Genomic DNA, 26871 nt, shown 5'->3' on the forward strand with positions numbered 1-26871 from the left:
GGGCTGAATTACATTGTGTTTAGTCAGGCCAGCGTAAACAGTGACCAATCGCTGTTGTCAATCAGGTTTTCTTACGTCAAACATGGGCGAATTAAATAGACATGGTTCTTTTATCAAAACACGTTGTTTATGGAGGGTCTAGAGTTTCCTGTAGAAATTTCTTTCTTCTATGGTTGGGAATGTCCCACTGTTTCTGGCATGGAAGGAATGCATCCTAATTTGGTCAGATTAAGGTCAACCATCCCACAGTGGTTAGGATGTTGCAAATGGTTGTAATATTTGTACAAAAATATTTCAAATTCCTTGTCAAATGTTTTATCCTGAGCATCTAGCTGTTTACAGTATGAATCCAACAGGAAGCATCTTGGCATCTTGTCATCTTATTAGAAGCACTAGTTTAGTACAATCTGGTGTAAAGATTTTAATGCTATTTCTATTGTTAGTTAAATCCTGTATATTTGTCTCTCACTCTTCCCCCACCCCCCCCCCCGGTGATCTGTGCTGCCCTCTGATTCTCCAACCATGTGCTCATTGTCTTTGCCACCATCTTGTTCCGCCTGGCTTCCAGATCCATTTTCAGGTCTCTCTGTTTGGACCTATCAATTGACTGCTCATTTCGAATTCTATGTGCCAGCCTTTCTGCTATGTGGAGCTGGAGATGCCCAATGCCCCTGTCACTCTGTGACAGCTCCGAGCCCTCTCTCCTCCACCTGTCATGGGTGCCTCTGACATTTTATCCTCTGCCGGATCCACGCCTTCAACCGCTGGTTATTCACCTTTCTCGCATCCTGTAAAATGGAAAGATCACCCATCCCTGGACTGCAGATCCCGCTGTCTCCAACTCCAGTCTTGGATGCCCCCAGACTGATGCCCCCTTGCTGCCTCTCGCTTGGACCTCGATTCAGTTGGACACCCCCGGATCATGGATCACGCTGACTTCATGCCTGGCCCCAACTGCCTTGGGTGCCTCCAGACCAGTGACACTATTATCACTGACACTGGTTCAAACAATCCTGAGCATATCCAGATGCTGCAGCCAAGGTCGGTTCGTATGACCCTTCAGACTGCAAATTGCTTGACCTGTAGCTCTAGTTCCAGCTCCAAGCTAGACCTTAATGCTAGCACCTCAGCAAGTGCCTTGTCTTTGCCCCCCCACACCCACCTCAGTGAGTTCTGCTGCACCATGATATCGAGCTCTTTGTATGTCACCTCCATCTCCAAGCCCATTTCTTCGGCAAGAATTCCACACCTTGCACTGATGACCCCTTCTTCCATCTTCAACCTCTCCTTGGGCACACTGTTCTGGTACTCTGCCAGCTCTGGGTATTTTCATCTCAAATTGCTGATGAGACATCAGCTATCCTTGTCTTCAGCACTCCTTTCTCCTCCTCAAACCTCTGCTCTGTCCACACCAATGCCATCCTTGCTATTAAACCCACAGAGAAAGGGGGCACACTGACCTCTACCTTGCTGAGGCCGGGCTGCAACTCTCAAGACACCACCTCATACCTACCTCTTGAAGAGGACCCCACTCCGACACAATCACTGGCTTGTTAATGCTGGCGAACTCTCATCAATTGCCACCAAATATTTCCTTTGGCCTGCACTGCTCAGTTCTACTTCCAACCCAAGATCCACAAACCAGACTTTCTGGGTAGGCCTATTGTCTCTGCCTACTCCTGCTGCGCTGAACTAGTGTTCTCATCCCCCTTCCCTTCTTTCCCCTTGGTTCAGTCCCTTCCCACCTACATCTGCGACATTTCTCATGTCCTCAATTTCCTCAGTACTGTCCCTGAATGCCTTGTATTTGCCATGGATGTTCAGTCCCGATACACTTCTATTCCCCACCAAGAAGGCCTTAAATTTCTCCTCTCTTGACAAGAGAAACAATGAATTCCCCTCTACCACCAGCCACCTTCTCCGTCTGATAAAACTGGTCCTTTCCCTCAGCTCCTCTCACTTTCTCCAAACTCGAGGGGTAGCCATGGGCCCCAGCTATGCCTGCCTCTTTTTGGCTATGTAGAACAGTCCAAATTCCTAGCCTAGCCTTCCCTGGTAATACCCCCAACTTTTCCTCTACTACATTGACAACTGCTTTGGTGCTGCTTCGTGCACCCATGCTGAGCTTGTCAATTTCATCAATGTTGCCTCTTGGTATAATATGTCAAAGTTGGGTGTCAACGGTTTTGGGTTTGCTGACTGTGAAGATCTTAAGCCCTAGCCAATATAGACAGCTCTGGGTACCCTCACAAAAGGAAAGTTGTACTGTAGCCACTGAATCTTGAAAGGCTAGTTAACTTCCCCTTTTATCCTCCTAAGTTTAGATGTCAATATCCCCTATTTGATCTGCGAGGCCTGCCACCCGATGAAGGAAGAAATACTTCCAGCTAACAAAATAGCTTTAATTGTGTTTCTTTATAGTTTAAAGTTAGGTGCAATTCTTAAAACACTGAAATCTCAGCAGATTTCTTATAAAATATTTCCAAATTACAAATGATTTCTGAAGCACAGGATTTCCAAAATGGGTACAGTTCCTTTAAACTAAAAAGACATACCAATGAGTTGCAGACAGGCAAGATATCCATCGCAGAAATTGGAAGGCAAAGAAATGGATGCTACTCACCCCATCTTTCTGTCAATCATCTTTATTCCTTGACCATACCCAGCATTGAATGCCTCTAACAATTTATACTGTTTTGTGTTTTTTTTTAATCCACTTGGTTGACTTTACATGTGCTATGTTTTCCCCAAGATATTTTTCCTCACTGGTTGAAAAGCTTCTGGGATAGTGTTCCCATACAATTAAAGCTGTAAATGCTGACACTCTGTGCGCACACAAATCTTCCAACCACTGATAGATGAGCTATTTGACGTGCTAAGTGATAGTATCAATCTGGTCTGCAAGCCTCCTTGAACTTAATAACTTGGGCCAAGTTGTCTTGTTTGATACAAGTCTAATTAACATAACCACATTGTCTTGTACTGCAGCTCCTGAGTAGGCAACCTTGTGCTGTGGGCCATCAGTTTGTGCTCTATAGACAACTGTTTGCAAAGTTATATTAACTGAAGACTGGCTCCCATTATGACAAGAAGCTGAACAAAGAATATTGGTTGGAAGTTTAACTTCCTCAAAAACAACTTTCTTCTCTAGAAGTTTCAGTGGCTATGTTAGAGACAGTAATATCCATCACATATTGAATTAGTTGCAACAACCATTACAGTGCTATGGTGTTTCTCCTATATATGCTTTCTGAACAATTACTGTATTCATTTTTATAAGCAGTATTTTATTTTAAAATGTCACGCGCTTTCAAAATATATTGTCGGTTAATTATATTATTTGATTAAATATTCATCAGCTGAAACAAAGATGAAACTTGAATAGTTCTTTAAAAAACATTTGACCTTTCTTGCCCTTCATAATTGCCTGGAATTGTAACAAGGCAAAGTAAGTTATTGATACAGATGGTGACTTAAAGCATTTCTGTAAAGGTCATAAACTTTACAATCAGAATTGGAAATCTGGTGACTTTTTTTTAAACCATTCTGTTGGACTGACGTGGTATAATTAATGATGGAGACTGAATGTGACACAACACCAATTATTTGGGGGCAGGGTCAAATTGTTGGGGAATAATAAGGTTTATTTCTAGCTAATGCACCTTGCACCAGCTCCAACTACTCTTGCACCAATTACATTATCTACTTTATTATAATTATACTTTTACCTGGAATGGTGCATTTCTGGTCATTTTTATTCTTCATCCTCTGAAAAACTGGTTTACAATGAAGGTGCAAAGAGTCAGGATGCAAATATTCTGCCACAGTGCTATACAAAACCACATCATAACTTTAATAAATGTTCCAAATCATTTAAACAAATAAAACCACTCTCTTAGAAACAGCACAGTCCTTGTGCAGCCATCCTTTCATCTCAAAGCATTGTAAAACTGTACACATAAAAATCTAGACCAACTTGTTACACAAAGTACAGCATTATCTGTCACAAAGGACTGCAAGCAAAACCATAGTTTTACACCATATAATCTATACAAAAATAAGTATTAAATACTTAACACATTGCACTTCATGACAGCAAGAGGTGAGATACTTTGGTCAAGCAGATATACTACAAAGTAAAACACTGCAGACTTTCAATATAGTAAAACAGTTATTTTTTAAATATTTGTGAACAACTTTACTTTTGCAATCAGGTCAAAAACACTGAAAGAACAAATATTTAACAGACTTGCTCTGCAGAAAGAAATACTTGACACTGCTATGCTTAGACCTGTAAACATTGCTCACTATGTACAGGAGTTTTTCGTCATCTCCACTTTTTGCAATTTTTAACTCCTTCAGTGTTGTTCTTAATCCTGGTTACTTGTGTGGTTGGTCATTACTACTTCAAGGCAAGAACAGCTCTGGCATCTGACCAGTTATTTTTTTCTTTCCCCCACAAAGATGAGCTACCTAATTGCAAGCAGCTTTCCTGCCATCAGCTGATGGATACTGGTTATATTCCAAGTTCTTAGTTACCTGGTGTGGCCAAAGCCACTGTACAATATTAAGTCATATGCCAACTGCTTTGAATGGTGGGAAAGAGAGAATGCAGTATGAAGGTAGCAGCCTAAATTTATCCCAGGTAGCCTACCACGTGTGTATGTGTAATATACTCAGCCCCTTTCCCACATAATTTGGTTTCCTCTCAATAATGCTCCCCCCCCCAACCCAACCCACTATTGTCCTCTCTCATCCTCTGCTGTCAAAATCTTAGGTACATGTGTGGTCATCTTGTGGAAGCCCAGATTGCAGCTGTCAAGTGTGACAGAGGCTACTGTGATCTAATAAACGAGCCACACTGTCAGAGTGCCTGACAAAGGGCAAGCTTCCCTCATCTGCTCCCCCAGAATTTCTATCACCATCAATGCTCTTTGGTGAAGGGCTTGGCAAACATCACAAGAATCAATTGGAACTGGTGTTTTTTTTTTAAATCGACAATTTAAACAGCAAAACACAAACATTTTATCCATTGGAAGCATCTTCCACGGTCCATCAAAGAGTACAGTTGTGTGGGTTCAGAGGTACACACTCTCCCAACCGCACAGAAGCTGCTTGGCAAGCCTAAGATGGATGTCGTTCTACCACTGCACAGGTAGTTTCCTCTGTGAGCAGTCACGTGCTAGCAGTTCCCAGAGGGGAGTAAGTGGGGATGTTTCACTTCAAGGAAGCCTTGACCACACCCCTTAATCACCTTCTGCCTACCTGCTACTCCCTCCCCCTTGAAAGAACTCAAAAGCAAAGTACTTCAAGAGTCCGAATGAGGCGTGCCCCACAGAGCTGATTTCACTGAGGAACTCAACCCTGAGGTGCTGGCTGGAAAGAGAACACCAACATCGTTTCAGTTATCCTTCCAGTGGATTTGGAGGATTTTGCAGACACAATCCTGGTGTATTTTTCCAGTGCCATGAGTGTCCTGTATAACCCTCCCTTCCTCTTCCCCAACTCCACCCCCTTTTGTCCACCAGATTTTCCCATTATCACTAAGTCTCTGTCATCTCATGACGCAATCCCATTCCCATAATTTTTTCCTGTAACCCATTTTCCCTGTACTTCCACAACTCCCTCCAGATTCCATCACTCAAAGACATAGGAGCAGAATATGGCCATTCAGCCCATTGTGTCTGTTCTGCCAGTTGGAAAATGGCTGATCGATATTCCCTCTCAACCCTATTCTACTGCCTTCTCTCAATAATATTTGACACCCTTACTAAACAAGAACCACACTTAAAATATACCCATTGATTTGGCCTCCACAGTTGTCTATGGCAATGAATTCCACAGATCCACCACCTTTTGGATAAAAAAAGATCATCTTCCTCATCTCTATTCTAAAGGGTTGAACTTGTGAAGCTGTGCTCTCTAGTCCTAGACTCTGCAACTACCAGAAACTTCCTTCACACAAAATTCTATCTAGGCCTTTCAAACAACAGGAAATCTGCAGATGCTGGAAATTCAAGCAACACACATCAAAGTTGCTGGTGAACACAGCAGGCCAGGCAGCATCTCTAGGAAGAGGTACAGTCGACGTTTCAGGCCGAGACCCTTCGTCAGGACTAGGCCTTTCAATATTTGTTAGGTGTCAATGAGACAACTCTGTCATTCTTCTAAACTCCAATGAGTACAGGCCCAGAGCCAACAAACATTTCATGCATTAACTCCTTCATTCCTGGGATCATTCTCTTAAATCTCAACCTCTCCAGTTCCAGCACATCCTTTCTCAGATGTATGGTCCAAAACTGCTCACAACGCTCCAAATGTGGTTTGACCAATACCTTATAAAGCCTTGCTCTTATATTCTGGTCCTCGAAATGAATGCTTAGAATGCATTTGCCTTCCTTACCACTGACTCACCTACACTCCAAGGGCAAGCTACAGCATCTAATTAACTTGCCAACCTACACATCTTTGGGATGAGAGAGAAAACACACACACACAATCACAGGGTGAATACATAAGCTCCACGCAGACAGCACCTGAGGTCAGAACTGAACCCAGGCTGCTGGAGTTGAGAAGAATCAGCAGTGCCACTGTGCCACACATTCAAATGGGACCTCAGCACAGAGTATGAGGGCAGAATAGTCACACACAGCCAGATAACTGTCAATGTTCATGTACTTCCTCGGGGCTCCATGAGAAGCTGGTGGGGGGGGGGCGGGGGAGAGGGATGATCATGGTAAGGAAGGAGGTGAGAAAATGCTGGAGGATGGCACTGCCAGCTTAAACCCATTTTGGTGTAACACCAAGGAAACTGGCTGCTTTTCCCGGTGGAAGACACAGCAGTGGCATAGGCAGTGAGTGGAAGATCTGCAGCAATGCCTTTCTGTACAAATAGACACAGCAGACAACCATGATGGGTGGGCATTGCTGATTGAAAATACAGCACCTGCTACCAATCCACATGAAATTCTCAAGGAATGGCAGAACAGGTCAGGATGTAAGTTCCTTTTGCCTGCGATTGCTTCATGAAGGCAGATACAACATAATCCCATTATGACCTCATGCCCAAGCTTCGAATAGCTTGTCCTTGATGTTAGCTGTATGAGCAGATGCCAGGGGAAAAATATTATCAAAGACTTCTTTATTAATTTCTACAAGGTATCAGAAAATGTTGCACAACAGAAATGAAACCATTAGAAAAAATGATAGCCTAAAAGGAGAAGCTCTTTGAGAAAATAGAAAGGTGGGATTTAAGATGTGTTTTCTATGATTGGAATGAAGGAAGGCTGAAGGGTATGATTTGAAATATTGGCCCAGAGGAGGTCAGGTGAAGATTGTGGAAGATTTAGTGACATTGCCCTTGGGGCAACAGAGGTTACAGGAAACTCGGATGAAAGTGTCATGGTCTGTTTCACATCACAAAGCAAGTAGCAGTGCTCATAACAGTTACATCATAGGTAGTGTAGAATTGAATAATATTTTCCATTTTTCTACTGCTTATTGACCAAGAACAAAATAGGGCAAGTCAATTTATGAGTGGGGAATAGCAGAAGTCATTTCGATGATGATGCTGCTTAAACAACTGACCTGAGAGACTGAATGTCACCTTTTGTTTTGGAGGCATAGTGCTGTGTACAGCCAATCCGATATAACGATGCATTAATAATGGTGCTTTGGCATTTTACACATAGAATGTTAAGCTAACTTGAAGGCTGTGCATCTCCAATTACTGCTACACTGAACTTCAGGAAAGGTATCAAACCTTAAGGACTACTTCCTATAGCAACCACGGAACAGCCAAGTAGACAGTTGACAAGAAGGTGCTGGGGAAGGTAGTGTTGAATGCAATACCTCTGTCCAGCATCCCTGTTCACGGCCAAAAGCAAGAGAAGCTCCTCACCAGGTGATCTAAACTACCTTATTGATTTAATATGCACATGGAGACTTTGACATTGAAGGGAGCCCATTTTTTTAGAGTTCCCTTTAACTAATCATTGTAAACCAAGGGTTGCTGCTGTTAGGAGAAGAGCATTGATGTGCAGATCCCTTTACTGACATCTCATCGCCAATCCCTAGATATTTTTCTGAGCACTCACAAATATCATAGATTGCACCCAAGAGCTCCGTTACATTAGTAAGGGAGGTCGCACATGGAACACTACCTGAGATCTCAGTGTAGAGTAATGTAATTGATAGAAACGTACATAACCACTGACACTGAGGTGGGGTTCACTTTAAGAGGCTGGTCTGATGTAATGATGTAATTATGTAAAGGACTTTTACTGAACTTTGCATTCAGTTTTTTGGAGTTCAGTAATTGAGTTATTATGGTTTTTCTTAAACATAAAATGCCTCATGTCGTTTTATTTGTGAAAATCTATGCCATTAACTATAGGACTGATGCTAGGAATTGCTAGCAATACTAAGATGAACCGAGCAGTGTACAGATCCATTTCTCATTCAGCATGATTTCATTAACCAGCAAGAGTCTAACTCCTATAATTGACATTCATTGACATTACTATCACCACTGCCCCGACACAAACACTTATTGGATCGTCATTGACCTGCTATATAAAAGACATGAGACAGACAGGAGCAGATCAGAGTAGCTGGATATCCTCTTCTGACCCTCCAAACCTTTCCACCATCTAAAATGCACAAGACAGCCGCGTGAGAAAAGTTGTCCGAATGACTGCAGCTCCACAATTCTCAACCAACTTAACAGCAGTCAATGAAGCCCATTCGACTGGCAATCTATCAAACATCCTACCCACACATGCACAATGTCTGCAGTGTGTACCATCTATAAAGTGCACTGTAGTTACTCCTAAAGCATCTCCCAAACCATCACTATCTACTGCCAAAAAACGGACAAAGGCAGCAGATGCAAAGAGCAGCACCACCTCCAGATTCTCCTTCAAGTACACTACAAGCATGATTTAAGGATATATTACTAACTCTTCATCATCCCTGGATCAAAATCCTGAAATTTCCCACCGAACAATATTGTGGAGTCACTGCAGTGGTTAATGAAGGTGAGCTCATCACTATCTTCTCAAGAGCATTTAGAACAATAATTAGTATCCAGAGACATGCAGAACTAAAGGCGTGCATACATATTTAAACTGGGCGACAAGCAACTTCTACAAGAAAAAAAACGTAAAGGGATCAAATGTACAGGCTAATGTATTTAAGAGTCAGCAGGGAATGCAAGCCCTGAGGCTGTAAGAGACAATGGCTTTGGTGGCAATGAGGACAAGGTGAACATGGAGGTGAAGTTGTCCCACAGGTAGCGGTAAAGGATCTCAACTACGGAGTTATTAGGATATTGGAGCTCAATGCCTGTTGGGTTTACACCAGGTACGCAAATGGGGATATCAACAGACCTGGGACATGTGGGTTTAGCGTGTGATAGTTTAATTAGTGGGATGATCTTATTATTGAGTTTTGCCACTGTTGAGCAGTAAAAACACTGCAGAATGTGCAGCACCATTAAACCTCAGACAACACACCAGTCATGCTGTTGCATATTACGTTACGTACTGTTATGAGCACAGACTGAAATCTTGTTATTTATCCTCAGATAAGGTCAAAGACCAACATCAAAAATAAGGTCAAGGATGATCCAAAGTTTTTAAAAGAGAAACCATTCTCAAAACGTGGAAATCATATCACTTGCAAGGAAACAGGAAGTCTACAATAATTTTGAATACTGAGTACTGACAGGAGATAACACATTGCTCATATAGATGTCATGCCCATAAAGAGTGAAGATCAGTCTAAGGGATTTAAACAGTGATTGGCGGTAATAGTGATAAGTGTAGATCACTGTAGTGATTTGGCATTCATGGACATTAAGGATTAAAATATTTCAGAATTGTCCAGTTCAGAGTAAGAGCACGAAGAGGGATCAGAAGCAGTGGAATGAATGTTCTCCAATAAAACTTCTCACACTAAAAGGCAGAAATGGAAAGGACCAGAATAAAGATTATGCAAAGAAAATTCCTTTTGAAAGTGGGCTTGGACTCAATATTTGACGGGAAAGATGGAAAGGTACTTCTGTTTGAAGGGTTCCAGTGGAAGCAAGTGCTATGCTCAAAGCCAAAGTAGTGAAGGTAAGAAAACTCATGGGAGTGACTTGCTGACAAGACCATGACATTAGTTTGTATATTCAGTGGCCACTTTATTAAATACACCTGTACACCTGCTCATTAATGTAAATATCTAATCAGCCAATCATGTAGCAGCAACTCAATGTATAAAAGCATGGTCAAGAGGTTCAGCTGTTGTTCAGACTAAACATCAGAATGGAGAAGAAATGTGATCTAAGTGACTTTGACTGAGGAATGATTATTGGTGGTTTGAGTATCTCAGAAACAGCTGATCTCCTAGGATTTTCAAGCACGACAGTCTCTAGAGTTTGCAGAGAAGGGTGAGAGAAACAAAAAAATATCCAGTGAGTAGCAGTTCTGCGGACAAAGAGGTTAGAAGAAAATGACCAGACTGGTTAAAGCTGACAGGAAGGTGACAGTAACTCAAAAAACAAGTTACAATAGTGGTGTGCAGAAAAGCATCCATGAATGCACAATGCATCAAACCTTGAAATGAAAGGGGGCTGCAGCAGAAGACCTCAAACATACACTCAGTGACCACTTCATTAGGTAAAGGAGATGCCTAATAAAGTGGCCACTAATTATATATTCAGCTAATTTAACTCAAGTTAAATCAGTACAATGTTCGCTCATGTTAACATTGTTAGCAAGAATCATTCACCGTTCTTCAGACTGACTGTGTATTATCCACACAATAACAAACATCCTCCTTTACTTTGTGTGCTAACAGATCAGACAGGTCAAAGCTGAGACCTCCTAGGGATGCTGTGAGACATCAGCAACAGTAAACTCTCTACAATCACATTCTGTAACCTCATTATGTTGAACAGCCTTCACTCTTCTATCAACTTGTTGATATATTGTACCCCTACCCAGTTCCTTCAGAAGAAGGAAATATTGCAAGTGGAGCAGCTATATACAAACCACGTTAAAAAGCTTAAAGAAGGACCAGTTATGCGCAAACTATGGAAAGCAGAAGGCCCTAGAATAGTCATGATTGGATGGGGGTTGTACCTACAAGATTGCCTCCAGTCCAAATATTCAGATAACAAAAAACAGGGCGTTGCATGAACATTTCAGTTTTCAGCCATGCAGGAGCCAACTATGGAATACAAGAGATGGAAATAAATTCTTTACGGTTTCAGTCAAGAATGGTATGTTTGCAGTCCCACCTGAGTCACTGCAGTGTCTGGCCAATTTGGTTCATGTCACTTTATAGACGCTAATAACATCCTGGTTGCAGTCTTACCCTGGAAACCAATTCTCCCTCTATAGAACCACATGACTGCTATAGTCTGCTGGGTACCGCAGCTCTCTGGGATTACTCAACACAAGGCGAGACATCAGGAAAACTCTGCAGAGTTTCTTCCCTCATAATTCTAGACAAACAAATTAGTGTAAATAACAGTCATTTCACATCCAACATACTGGCAGTCACATTTCAAAAGTGCTTCATTGCTTACAAAGTGCTTTGGGACGTCCTGATAAGGACGTGGAAGGTATAATGGAAGTGCAAGTCTTTCACTTTTCAAGACAAGGTAACTTGCCTGCATGTGAATGAATCCTGATCACTTGACATAAATTTGTAGGGTTAATAAAATATTTCATTTCCTGATATGTGAAACAATTTAATCAAAGGAGACCTAGTTTTCCGAACACTGTGCTGAACTTCTTGCACTGATCGCTGCTGTTGGTGAGAATGTTTGTACGGGCTAGCTTTATGCTGCCTGCAACCCAGCAATGGCTACTCTTCTAAACTATGGGAATGCCTGTAAAATGAAATATGACAACTAACAATATGAAAAAGAAAGTTTCTCCTTTTTCATTTTATATCCTGCGCAGTATTCCAATCATTATTATTCGCCAAGTTGATTGTTTTTTTTTACAGCCAAGCAATGCTTGATCCTTTCAGTGAGGGAATGAGATAATATACTGAGAAGTCCCCAATAATGTCGCCTCTCCAATAATTCAGCAATTATTGTGAAGGGAGCCAGGGATTCCCTCACTTGCTGTTTCTGCCATCAAGTCACAGTTTGAATTGCAAAGCTCCCAAAAACTTGTGAGAGAAGTGAAAAGCCTTCCTTGTCAACAGGTTCCTCAGTGTTATTCCACACCTCAGCTTGCTCCAGTGATAAAATTATACACAAAGCATCCCAGGGTATCTCATTAGCAACGGAGAATTACAGTCAGCCTCCTCAACATGATTTTATGACTTGTAACTCACCGGTGTTGTAATGTTGCCCAGAAAATGCCTAAAGGCCAGGTCATTTTTGAAATATCCCATTGAATTTGTGTAAGTGTTTTCCTGGTGGGAAGCCTCACCCTGTGGGAATGCACATTGAGCAATTGTGGGCATGTTCCCCTTTTGTGATATCCCAAAATAGCCAGCTGGAGGGTAAAGGTGCTCCCTCACAGTGTTGACCTTCCAATGCCTTGGGGAACCCATTGCAATAACTGAAAAGATCCTGAGGAACCCATCTACATAACTGATCTATAAAGATTCACCAGGGTCAGTGCCAGATCACTTATAAGGATGGAGGTGCAGCCTAGTGCAACCCTGCCATTGATTGGACAAGAAGAGGAAATTCCAGCCCAGCACTCTGTTTAATGGGCACCACAGCTCCATGTTACCTTTCCCGGTGTGAGCTCAGACTGCGCATGAAGCCCTGAACTCTCCTTAACCTATGGTACATCACTCACACACCTGGCTCCGATTTGGAGCCTCCACTGCGGGCCCAGGCTATGCTGTGGGGATGCCTTTCAACCTTGTCGGACTCGGGTTGGCTCTGTGCTCGCTCGGGCTTGGGGTTGCAGGACGGCGGGTCCGGTTGCTGAACCGACATCGTCCTGCGCAGGTGGTTGCGTTTCCGGAGGAAGTCCGGCTGAGCGGTAAGTCCGAAGCTCCCCTTGCGTAGGATCATCCGGGAGTTGCTCTTCTTCGGACGTGAGCGGTGGCTGAACTCCAGCCGGGCCAAATGAGCAGCATAACCTTCAGAGAGAAACTGCAGGAAGAAACGCAGAGTTTACTACACAGCAGAGAGAATCCCAAATCACTGAATTATCAGTGCACAAATTCCCAGTGTGGACAGTGGTGAGCAGGTGGAGCTGCTGCCTCACAAGTCCAGTGACCCAGGTTCAATCCTCACTATCAGTACTTTCAGACTGGAACATAGAAGAGTACAGCACAGGAACAGGCCATTCAGCCCACAATATTGTGCTGAACCAGCTAAAAAGCAAGTCAGAAACACCCAAACACTAATCCCTCCTACCTACACAATGTCCATATCCCTCCATCTTCCTTACATCCACGTGCCTATCCAAACATCTCTTAAAAGCTCTAATGTGTTTGCCTCTACCACCTTACCAGGCAGCGCAATCCAGGCATCTACCACTCTGGGTACAAAACACATCCTCTTTTAATCTACCCCTCTCGCCTTCAATTCATGCCCTCTTGTATTAGACATTTCAACCCTGGGAAACAAATACTTCCTGTCTACTTTATCTATGCCTCTCATAATCTATCAGGCATGTTCTCCCTCTGACTGGTTGGAATTCGTCTGGTTCCCCCTCACGTCCCCAAAGAGTGCTGCTTGATAGGTTAATTGCCCACTGTAAACTCTCCCTCATGGACAGGCAGGTGACGAAATTTGGAGAGAGCTGATGGACATGTGGCAATACTAAAACGGAATGAGTGTAAATGGATGCTTGGCAATCAAAATGCGGACCAGTGGCTCATTTTCTGCGCTATATGGATTGATGATTCTACAGTTAAGGTTTGCAGCCATCAAGCCATGCAGACACCATCAAGACACCTGTACAATGTCCTATCTTTGCTCAAGTTCTTGAATAATCTTTCCAAATAAAAACCCGTCACTCTCAGTCTTTAACAGCGTCAACTGTTCCAACAGCCATGGCCTTTTAAGGACTTTGTAATATACTTCATATTAAAAATGACTCTTTGATTTTGTTTGCTCTGTACAACTCAGCTTTAATAAGACCTTAAGACATAGGAGTGGAATTAGGCCTTTTGGCCCCTCGAGTAGCTCTACTATACTATCATGGCTGATTTATTTTCCCTCTCAATCTCATTCTCCTGCTTTCCCCCCGTAATTTTTTTATGCCCTTACTGATCAAGAACCTATCAATTTCCACTTTAAATGTACCCAATGACTTGACCTCCACAGCCATCTATGGCAATGAATTCCACAGATGCGCCACTCAATGGCAAAGAATTCCACAGATTCACCTTCTGGCTAAAGAAATTCCTCCTCATCTCAATTCTAAAAGGACATCTTTCAATTCTGAGGCTGTGCCCTCAATTCTAGACTTTCCCAATATTGGAAGCCTTCTCCCTGCATCCACACTCTCTCAGCCTTTCAATATTCAGCAGGTGTCAATGAGATGTCCCTTCATTCTATCACTGAGTAAAGGCCCAGAACCATTAAACACTCCTCATATGTTTACCCTTTCATTCCTGGGATAATACTCCTGAACCTCCTCTGGAGCCGCTCTAATGATAGCATATCTTTGGGACCAAAGCTGCTCACAATACTCCAAGTGCAGTCTGACCAATGTCTTATAAAGCCTTAGCACTAATCATGCTCTATCTTCTCATCCTCTTGAATATTCTATATCTGAATATTTTAATTTTCTATCACATTGTTCTTTGGTTCCCAAGCACAAGGTACAAGCCTTGAAAACCAGTTACTTGGTGCCACATTTTCCCCCTGTTCATAGAAAATTATTTTATGAAGGGAGACACGAAAGTAAATGCAATTGCACCAGGTCTGCCATTTTCCCTCTGGGTTCTCCATGTACCAGAGCCACTGTGCAGCTTCAGCCCTTCTATGGATCCTTAGCCCAACCATAAACCCAATGCCATCACCACCACCAATCCCCAGCTACTACCTTTATATCAAACAGCCAGATCTCTTCCCACTTGGCCCTCTCACACCACTCGCCTGCTCGCTCCTCTAATCCAAACAACCTAGTCTAAATGCAGTTGGCAGAGTGTGCAAAGGAGTGAGAGACTTATTCAGAACCACATAGTACCTTGGTATTGAATTACCATAGTTGGCACTGGTTTGGCCATTTGCATTGTCCCACTTTATTGCCCCCACTCCACCCCATTAACAAACCAAATGGGTACTAGACTATTGCTAAGCCATTGTTTCTCTTTAAAGTCCAAGAATACACATTGCACCGGAAGGGCAGACAGGTAGGCAGAGGGGCTGGAGTGGCTCTATTGGTAAAAAATTTAAATTAAATCCTTAGAGGTGACATAGGATTGGAAGATGTAGGATCCCTATGGGTAGAGTTAAGAAACTCCAAGTGTAAAAAAACCCTGATGGGAGTTATATATGGGCCTCTGAACAAAAGCCAGGAATAGGCTACAAATTACAATGGGAGATAGAAAAGGCATGTAAAAAGGGCAATATTGCAGTAATCATGGGGAATTTCAACATGCAGGTAGATTGGAAAATCTGATTAGTGCTGGATCCCAAGAGACAGAATTTGTAGAATGCTATGATCTGGCTTTTTAAGAGCAGCTAGTGGTTGAGCCCACTAATGGAATGGCAATTCTGGATTGGGTGTTATGTAATGAAGAAGACTTGGTGAGAAAGCTTATGGTAAAAGAACCCTTAGGAAGCAGTGATCATTATATGATCGAATTTGCTCTACAGTTTGAGAAGGAGAAGTTAAAACCAGATGTATTGGTATTACAGTAGAGTTAAGGGAATTTCAGAGGCTTGAGAGGAGCTATCCAAAGTTTATTGGAAGGGAACACTTGCAAGGTTGATGGCAGAACAGCAATTCTGGTGCTTCCGAGGAAGTTCAGAAGGTGCAGGAAAGATACGTACCAAAGATGAAGGAGTATTCTAATGGGAGGATGAGGCAACTGTGGCTGACATGCGAAGTTAAAGACAGTATAAAAGCAAGAGACAGGGCATATAATATAGCAAAAATTAGTAGTAAGGTAGAGAACTGGGAAGCTTTTAAAAACCAACAAAAGGTAACAAAAAAGCCACAGAGAAAAAAGATGAAATCTGAAGGTAAGGTAGTCAATAATATAAAAGAGGATGCAATAAGTTTTTTTTCAGATATACAGTATAAGGAGTAAAAGAGAGATGAGAGTGGATATTGGACTGCAGCAAAATGATGCTGGAGAGGTAGTAATAGGGGACAAACAAATGACAGAGGAACTTAATAAGTATTTTACGTCAGTCTTCACTGTGGAAAACATTTGCCAGAAATTTGGGAGTGTCAGGGGCCAGAAGTGAGTGCCATTACTATTACTAAGGAGAAGGCGGCTGGGAAGCTGAAAATTCTAAAGGTAGATAAGTCATCTGGACCAGATGGACTACACTCTAGGGTTCTGAAAAAAGTAGCTGAAGAGATTGTTGGAGGCACTAGTAATGACCTTACCTGAATCACTAAGGTTTGGAATGGTTCCTGGGCACTGGAAAATTGCAAATGTCACTCCGCTCTTTAAGAAGGGAGGGAGGCTGATTAAAGGAAATTATAGGACAGTTAATCTGTCTTCAGTGGGTGGAAAGATATTGGAGTCTATTATTATAGATGAGGTGTTGGGGTACTTAGAGTAACATAATAAAACAGGCCTAAGTCAGCATGGTTTTATAAAGGGGGAACCTTCCCTGATAAATCTGTTGAAATTTTTTGAGGAAATAACAAGCAGGAGAATCAGTTGATGTTGTGTATTTGGATTTTCAGAAGGCCTTTGACAAGGTGCCAAACATGAGGCTACTTAACAAGCTAAAAGCCCATGGTATTACAGGGAAGATACCATCATGGATAGAAGATTGGCTGACTGGCAGGAGGCAAAGAATGGGAATAAAGGGGGCCTTCTCTGGTTATTTTCTGGTTCTGCCACAGAGGTGGGTGTTGGGACTGCTTCCTTTCATGTTGTACATCAATGATTTGGATGAAGGAATTGATGGATTTGTGACCAGGTTTGGGGATGATATGAAGATGTGGAGGGGCAGGTAGTGTTGAGGAGGCAGGGTGCCTGCACAAGGACCTCAACACTTTAGGGAATGGGCAAAGAAGTGGCAGATGGAATATAATGGAGGGAAGTGCACGGTCATGCACTTTGGCAGAAGGAATAAAGGTGTGGATTATTTTGTAAACCTATTGAAAATTCAAAAATCAAAAGTGCAGAGGGGTTTGGAGTCCTTGTGCAGGATTTCCTAAAGGTTAACTTGCAAGTTGAGTTGGTGATAAGGAAGGCAAATACAAAGGCAAGGATGTAATGCTAAGGCTTTATAAGGCATTTGTCAGACTGCACTTGGGAGTATTATGAGCAGTTTTGTGCCCCTTATCTAAGAAAGGATGTGCTGGCTTTGGAGCGAATACAGAGGAATGACCCTAGGAATGAAAGGGATAACATATGATATGAGGAGTGTTTGATGGCTCTGGTCCTATACTCGCTGGAGTTTAGAAGAATGGGAGTTGGGGGATCTCTTTGAACCTATTGAATACTGTAAGGTCTGGATAGTGTGAATGTGGAGAGGACAATTCTTATAGCAGAGGAGTTTTGAACCAGAGGGCACAGCCTCAGAATTGAGGGACATCCATTTAGGACAGAGGTGAGGAAAAATTTCTTTAGCTGGACAGTGTTGAATCTGTGGAATTCTTTGCCACAGCTGGCTGTGCAGGCCAAGTCATTGGGTGTATTTAAGGCAGAGTTTGATAGGTTCTTGGTTAATTAAGGCGCCAAGTATTAAGGAGAGAAGGTAGGAGAATGGTGTTGAGAACGATAATAAATCAGCCATGACGAAATGGCAGGGCTGACTCAATGGCCTAATTGTTCTGCTAGGTCTTAGGGTCTTATCATAGCGTTTCATAAACACCAGAGATTCTGAGTAAAGCTGGAAACTATGTGGAACAAGATGGCGGCTGAAACAAGTTCCCAGGAAGGATAAGTGATTGTGGTAGCAGCTCTGGGTGAACACATGGTCGAAGAGTCAGAGAACAGGAGAGACCACAGCGAGGGAGCATTGAGAGAGGACTTCACTGACTCCTGTCCATCTCCTTCCCCCAACTCTCCCCCGTATCTTCTTTTTCTGGTTTCTTCCCTCATCCTTTACAGTCATGATGTAGGGTCTCAGCCCGAAACGTCGACTGTTTATTGCTCTCCATAGATCCTGCCTGATGTGCTGAGTTCCTCCAGCATTTTATGTTTGATGAGGGAGTTTCTGATGTGAAGTGATATGGAGTTCATGCAGAAGGATGGGACTGAGGCAAAAAGTTAGCCAAGAGCTTACTAAATGGTAGAATAATCTGAGGGGCAAAGTGTACCACACCCACTCCCGTTTCTGTGATTCTTACATTGATATGCATTGGTCTAAATGGTTAAGGTTGATGCAGTACCAGTGATCCAACACTAGAGGAGGCTCCTGACCAGACAAACAGCTTCTCATTCACCAAACAGCTTCTCATTCACCACTGAATTCACATCTATTGGGCAATTTGCTTAAAAATCAGTTTGGGAACAATCAGTGGCTTAATACAGGAAACCAATATAACTTCAGGAATTTTCACCCCACACTCTGACTTCTGGGTCAAGAGATGTGCAATCAACCTGTGCTTCAGCCTGCTTTGAAGACTGAGAAACCCAACATCTCAATGAGGAAGGCTTCAAGAAGAGGGCAAATTCCTTGACCGTCAGGGAAAGATAAGGCGTGCATGCTGCTGGGCCTTCCCAATATCCCAGCCACAACACCTTCTCTGGACCTAGCCAAACTGCCTCAGTCAGAAGAAAATAGATCACAGCCAACCCTCCTTTCCTGCTCAAGCTAATCTCCTACTGGTCTAGGATAGGGCAGAGAAATACATACCATAGAGTTAAAACACAGGGGTTTTCTATTACAAATCCCAGCCCCAAAATATCTAGTTACCTGCCTGAAATATTTTGGTCAATAGCTGGGAAAATCCCACCCCCACCTTGTTATATGTCCCCACGACTGCCCTGGTAAACAGCCAGCCCCACTAGAGTCAACATCTGGTCACTATCCTGGCTAAACGTCCTATATCCAGTCCAGGACATTTCCAGCCCCAACTCATGAGAAATCTCCGTCCCCATCACAATAAACATCTGACCTGAAAGGAATAAACTTTATTCTTGATGAAGGGTTTCAGTTCAAAATGTTGATTGATTATTCCTTTCCATTGTTGTGTTTATGAATAGTTCAAGATTTCCAGCATCTGCAAGATATCTTGTCTTTAAGAGTAAACATTATTCCCCATCCTTGGTAAGCTGCTGCATCACTGTCAGAAATGCTAGGATCCCACCCTTTATAAGTATCTGGTCCCACCCAGGGTAAGATTCCAGTGCCTAGCCCAGCTAATGTCTTGCCACTGTCCCAGCTAAGTAACTAGACCCCACTTCCAGTTAATGTCCACCCCCTGCCATTTGTTTATATCCCAGGAATGTTGTCAGCTACACCCTTACCCCTTTTCTGGTAAAGTCAACTAACCTTTGTCCATCTGTAAGCTAGGTGAGCGATACACTGGGAATGCCATTGAGACTTACACTGGAATCTCAATTACCACTAACCAGTTAACAAATAGCTTCCTTTTTCCACCTTTAACATACATCACAGGACGTTTCATTAGGAGCATTAGCAGTTAGTCGGCAGATGGGTAGGTTGGTATGAGAGACGGATATGGAATGGCCGAGGGAAGAAGATGTACAAATGGAGGTGGCTTTAACCTGGCAGAGGATTTCAGAAACTTCTCCAGCACCAAGTCAAACCAGGCATCAGAGAACCATAAGACAGTAAGATAGAAAAGCAGAATTAGGTTATTCAGCCTTTGGCGTCTGCTCCAGTATGCCAACGTGGCTGATTTATTATCCCTTTCAATCCCATTCTCCTGCCGTCTTCCCATCCATCTGTGGCAATGAATCCCACAGATTCACCACCCTCTAGCTAAAGAAATTCATACTTATTTCTGTTCTAAAGGGATGCCCTTGTATTTTGAGGTTGTGCCCTCTGGTCCTAGACTCCCCCACTAAAGGAAACATCCTCTCCACGTCCACTCTATCTAGGCTTTTCAATATTCAATAGGTTTCAATGAGATCCTCCATCATTCTTCTAAACCAGTGAGCCAAAAGCCAACAAACACTCTTCATATATTAACCCTTTCATTCTTGGGATCTTTCCCAGAAACCTTATGCACAGGGTTGCTGACCAGCTTACCTCAGCACAACCAGTAATATTGTGGCCACCCAAATAGCACACAAAGGAATTGCATAAAATCATGTTAAACATTTGGTTGTTAATAATTGAACTCAAGTGTGAAGTGTAAAAGTCATATTGCTGAATAAATTTTTCATTATAACAATCTGACGTTGATAAAAATCAAAGTTTAGTTTATATTTTTCCTCTGCTGTATATTGAGACAAAAGGCTGATTTATACTTCTGCGTCAACGTGACGCCATAGGTACGGCATTGCCGCAAACCCTACGCAGAGCCTACCCGGATCCCTACGCCGTAGCCTGACGCGCACCTCACCCAAAATGTAACTACGCGTCGCAGCAATGCAGACCGCAACAACTGTGATTGGTCCGCCTGGTAGCATCGCATTTCCTCCTACACTGCAATAGCTTCCCATTGGCTGACTGAAGGGCAGGGAAGGAACTCAGGCTGCAATGCTTTCCATAAAGCTCTACAGACCTCCGAAATTATGGAGGACACATTACGAAAAAAGACACCCGCTTTAAACTGGTTTACCCCGAGAAAGACTACCATGGCCATGAAGCCTTGCGTGGGCAGGTGTGTGTGCATGCGTGATGTGCCCAAATTGCAGAGCGACGCAGACACACCAATGCACAAGTATAAATGCTCACAACATGCGTAGGCCACTTGCATAGGTTTTGGCGTCGAGTTGACGCACAAGTATAAATCAGCCTAAAGTCTTGATATTATCCAGCATAAAGTGAACTACAAAATCTTAACTCCCACAGAAGTATAGACTTGTATTTTGGTGCCGTTGATGATTCTGTATTGTCCATACAAACACATACACAAAGTCATATGCACACACTTGCACTCACCTACAAATGTGTGTATATTAATCTGCACACATAAAAATATCCAGAGACACATACAATTGTGTACACTTGGGCACATAACATGCACAAAGGCATACACAAGCTCACTATAGTGCTGAGGCACAAATGAGCCAACAGGGATACTGTACCAGTTAAAGAGTGAACAGATGAGCATTGTTTAAATAAGATACTGTGGACAAAGTGCAGTGTCACATGCCACCAGGGGCCAGAGCCATAGATTCCTTCAGTTGCTTTCCACAGCTGCACTGGTTTTCATCCAGCCTGTTCTCCAATATCCAGGGCCATATCACTTCATCATCAATTCCCCAGTGAGTGCCTTTCAAAACCTTAAGTTAAAAGAACTTCCACTTCCCACATTCTGATGGTTTTTCTAAACTCTGCAGCAGATTTGTGACAACCACTGAAGTTTCCGGGCATCCCATGGAAATGAATAAAGACAGCAGGCTCAGGAAAGTGGAAATCGTAAATGGAATAATGAGAGAAAGAAAATGGGATTGTCAAATGGAAAATAGCAGAATTAAGAATGTTGACATTAGCTGATGATAACCAATCAGATCATCAAATAATTAAGTTTATTTCTGTGGTGCATATGGGATTTTAAAACTTATTTTAAAGCAACGATTTTCTTAACCTCTCAATTCAATGTACACTTTATCATGTTCTAAAGAAGCACATTACCTGACATTGATTCTGGTACTTTTTTGAGGGACGTCCCACAATGTAGATTTGAGATGGGGACAGACCCAGCACGTTGTAAACTGAAATATCCTTCATTGATCCATAGGCCGCAGCAATTTTGATGTGGGACTGTGGTGAAATTAAATTAGTAAAGCTTTAGTCTATTGAAACACAATCACAGAACTAGCAACAAATATAAACTTGGCAAAATTAGATCAATCTGCAACTTTAAGACTCATTCTTATTAAGACTACATAAGGAATCATTTCCTATGTGAAGCATGATGTCTTAAAAGCTTCACTATGAGCACTTCATTTAAGCTGAGCTTGAAAATCAATGCAATTTTTAATGGTAAAGTCTGGAGATGTTGCATTCATTCAGACTTCTTTCTTTTTAAATCTTTTTATTGAGTAAGTATACAAAAAAGGTAAGCCATATAAACATTAATACAATGTTAAAGTATAATAAAATTCCAAAAGATAACAATACCAAAAAGAAAATACTACAAACAATGTAATTTAAGCATAAGAAACCAAGATAACATAATAGTATACTAGATTTTATATATATCAATGGAAAAAAAGAAAAAAAAACCCCAAAAAAAAAAACCCACCGTGCAGCTAACTAAAAGCAAAGCAAAGCAATGGGCTAACTTGAAACCAAACAGAGTTAAACTTAAAATCACGTCCTCAATCCCGACCTCCATTAAAACAGTGAAAAAAAAACAAGAAGGGTAAATATTACATTAAATGAAAATATCGAATAAAAGGTCCCCAAATCTGTTCAAATTTAAATGAAGAATCATAAAGGTTACTTCTAATTTTCTCCAAATTCAAACATAAAATCGTCTGAGAAAACCAAAAAAAGGTAGTTGGAGCATTAAGCTCTTTCCAATGTTGTAAAATACATCTTTTCGCCATTAAAGTAAGAAATGCAATCATTCTACGGGCTGAAGGGGAAAGATTACTAGAAATTTTAGGTAGTCCAAAGATAGCAGTAATAGGGTGAGGAGAGATATCTATATTTAATACCTTAGAAATAATATTGAAAATATCTCTCCAAAAAGTTTCCAAAGTAGGGCAAGACCAAAACATATGAGTTAAAGAGGCTATCTGCCCCGAACATCTATCACAGAAAGGATTAATATGCGAGTAAAAACGCGCTAACTTATCTTTGGACATATGTGCTCTATGAACCACTTTAAATTGAATTAGGGAATGTTTAGCACAAATAGAGGAAGTATTAACTAATTGTAAAATCTGCCCCCAATCATCCACAGAAATGGTAAGCCCCAATTCCTGTTCCCAATCTACCCTAATCTTATCAAATGGAGCTTTCCTAAGTTTCATAATAATATTATAAATCATAGCCGATGCACCTTTCTGACATGGATTAAGGTTAATTATCGAATCTAAAATATATATAGGAGGAAGCATTGGAAAGGAAGAAAGTATAGTACTTAGGAAATTTCTAACTTGTAAATATCTAAAAAAATGTATTCTTGATAAGTTATATTTATTAGATAATTGTTCAAAAGACATAAGGGAACCATCTAAAAATAAATCCAAAAACCGTAAAATACCCTTAGTCTTCCAAGTTTGAAAAGCGCGATCCGTAAAAGAGGGAGGAAAAAATATGTTACCTAAAATAGGAATCGCTAACCCGAATTGATTAAGATCAAAAAATTTTCTGAATTGAAACCAAATACGCAAAGCATATTTAACGATCGGGTTAGAGACCTGCTTAAGGCGTTTCGAATCAAAAGGAAGAGAGGAACCTAAAATAGAACCAAGTGTATAACCCTGAACAGATTGTAATTCCAATGCTACCCATTTAGGAATAGATAGTATGTCCCAGTCAAGTAACCAAAATTTCATATGTCGAATATTAATAGCCCAATAATAAAATCTAAAGTTAGGTAATGCTAAACCTCCATCTCTCTTAGCTTTCTGTAAATGTATTTTACCCAGTCTCGGATTCTTATTCTGCCAAATAAATGAAGAAATTTTAGAGTCAACTTTATCAAAAAAAGATTTAGGAACGAAAATTGGTAATGCCTGAAACACATATAAAAATTTTGGCAAAAAAAACATCTTAACTGCATTAATACGACCAATCAAAGTTAAATATAAGGGAAACCATTTAGATGAAAGTTGAGTAATATGGTCTATTAATAGTAAAAAGTTAGTCTTAAATAAATCTTTATGTTTACAAGTAATTTTAATCCCAAGATATGAAAAGTAATTATTAATCAATTTAAATGGAAATTTATAATATAAGGGAAGATGTTTATTAATCGGAAAAAGTTCACTCTTACTAAGATTTAATTTATAACCTGAGAAAAGACCAAATTGTGCTAATAACTCTAAAACAGCAGGAATAGATCTCTCAGGATTAGAAATATATAAAAGTAAATCATCAGCATAGAGTGATAATTTATGGGACTTTAATCCCCGAGTTATCCCAGTAATATTTGAAGATTCTCGAATAGCAATTGCAAGAGGTTCTAATGCAATATCAAATAATAGGGGACTAAGAGGACAGCCTTGTCGAGTACCACGAAAGAGAGGAAAAAAAGGTGAGTTTAAAGAGTTAGTACGAACCGAGGCTACAGGGGAGTGATATAACAGTTTAATCCAGGATATAAATTTCAAGCTAAAATTAAACATTTCAAGCACCTTAAATAAATAAGGCCATTCTACTCTATCAAAAGCTTTCTCGGCATCTAAAGAAATAACACACTCAGGAACATTTTGTGAGGGAGTATAAACGATATTTAACAATGTACGAATATTATAAAAAGAGTAACGACCTTTAATAAAACCCGTTTGGTCTTCCGAAATAATAGAAGGAAGTACTTTTTCTAGTCTATTTGCTAATAACTTAGAAAAAACTTTAGAATCAACATTTAATAAAGATATTGGTCTATAAGATGCACATTGAGCGGGGTCTTTATCCTTCTTTAGTATTAAAGAAATTGATGCTCTATTAAAAGATTCCGGAAGTTTACCAAGTTTCAAAGAAGCCTCAAAAACCTTATAGAGCCAAGGAATCAATAAAGAAGCAAAACATTTATAAAATTCAACGGTAAACCCATCAGGGCCAGGAACTTTCCCCAGATTCATAGAAAAAATAACATTCTTAATCTCATCCATTGTAATGGAAGTATCTAATAAAGAAGACATATCCTGTGAAATCTGAGGGAAGTCTAACTTATCTAAAAAATCATTCATATATTTAGAATCTCGAGGAGACTCTGATTGATATAAAGAAGAATAAAAATCACAAAAGGTTTGATTAATCCCCACATGATCCAATATCAATCGATCATTTTGGTTATAAATCTGATTGATTTGAGATTTAACATAATTAGATTTCAATTGATTAGCCAGCAGCTTGCCAATTTTATCACTGTGAACATAAAAATCACTTCTTGTTTTCTTTAATTGGTTTACAATCGAGGACGAGAATAGTAAACTGTGTTCCATTTGAAGTTCAGTTCTTTGTTTGTATAGCTCCTCAGAAGGAGCCATAACATATTTCTTATCAATTTCTTTAATCTTGTCCACAATTGCCATCTCCTCCTGCTTCTGTTTCTTCCTCAAAGCAACGGAATACGAAATAATCTGACCCCGAATATAGGCTTTAAAAGTGTCCCAAAGAGTGTTAACCGAAATATCTTCTGTATGGTTAATTGTAAAAAAAAGCTCAATCTGTTCATTCATAAAATTAACAAAGTCCGAGTCCTGAAGCAACAGCGAATTAAAATGCCATTGTCTATTGTTTGGTATATTGGCCATAATTTTAATAGAAAGCTTAAGTGGAGCATGATCCGAAATGGTTATAGAATCATAATCACATTTAATCACTGAAGGAATGAGACGAGAATCAATGAAAAAATAATCAATTCTTGAATAGGAATGATGAACATGTGAAAAGAAGGAAAAATCTTTTTCCTGAGGATGCAGAAAACGCCAAATGTCCGTCGACCCAGAATCAGAAAGGAAAAAATTAATCAAATTTGCAGATTTATTAGGTAAAGTCCGTAAAGGAGCCGAACGGTCCAAAGCTGGAGATAAACAGGTATTAAGATCTCCACCCCAAATCAATGAAAACTCGTTCAAATTCGGAAACTGATCAAACAATGATTTATAAAATTCCGGACAATCCATATTAGGAGCATAAACATTAACCAAAACTACTTTTTTATTAAATAGTAAACCACTAACCAATAAAAATCTACCATTCGGATCAGAGATAATATCCTGTTGTATAAAAGTAACTGAGGAATCTATAAAAATAGAGACGCCTCGAATCTTAGCATTGGAGTTCGAATGAAATTGTTGTCCCTTCCAGAATTTGAAAAAACGTAGTCTGTCCCCCCTCCGTACATGGGTCTCTTGTAAAAATAAAATTTGTGCTTTAAGTCTCCGGAACACTTTAAAAACTTTTTTTCTTTTAATAGGATGATTAAGACCATTAGTATTCCAGGAGACAAAATTAATAATAGACTCCATAAATCCTAAAGTCAACCCACAACAAGGAGGATTGACAATAGGCGCGACCCACAAACCCAGAGAGGAAACAGAACATACAAAAGATACCGGGGAAAAGGACGCAACCAGTACTTCAATAATGTATATAGCCCAAAGAAAAACAAACTAAAACGTGAAGCCCCTCCCACCACCCCCCACCCCAAGACCCCAAGGCAAAATCTAAAGCAGACCCGCCAGAAAGAAGCAAGCGCTAAAACTACCCCCATGACTTCCGGTATACGCTCCCTAAAAAAAAAGGTATAAATATGAAAAGGATCAGCTAATTGTAAAACAGTAAAAAAATAAGTAAAAAAAAGTTAGCTCAATTAGAATACACACAGAACAGAACAAAAGCCGGAAAATATATATTAAAAAAAACCACAATAAACCTCAAACTCATGAATAGACACAGCAACAAAAAAAATAGGATTATTAACATAAAGTGAT

General features: G+C 40.8%; 1 protein-coding gene across 9 annotated transcripts in view; it reads right to left on the minus strand.

The window, feature by feature from the left end:
* Positions 1-90: 90 nt before the first annotated feature.
* The window catches only part of LOC134336931 (membrane-associated phosphatidylinositol transfer protein 3-like), a 661054-nt gene continuing 634273 nt past the window's right edge, over positions 91-26871 (minus strand). For all 9 annotated transcript variants that reach the window (XM_063031601.1, XM_063031602.1, XM_063031598.1 and 6 more), the window contains 2 exons: positions 21890-22018; positions 91-13117 (listed from right to left, as the gene is read on the minus strand). In XM_063031601.1, the coding sequence (XP_062887671.1) occupies positions 12812-13117; positions 21890-22018 (435 nt within the window). In that variant the 3' untranslated portion in view covers positions 91-12811. The remainder of the gene's footprint in view (positions 13118-21889; positions 22019-26871) is intronic.

This window comes from Mobula hypostoma, chromosome 23 (genome assembly GCF_963921235.1).
Source record: "Mobula hypostoma chromosome 23, sMobHyp1.1, whole genome shotgun sequence".
Lineage (NCBI taxonomy): Eukaryota > Metazoa > Chordata > Chondrichthyes > Myliobatiformes > Myliobatidae > Mobula > Mobula hypostoma.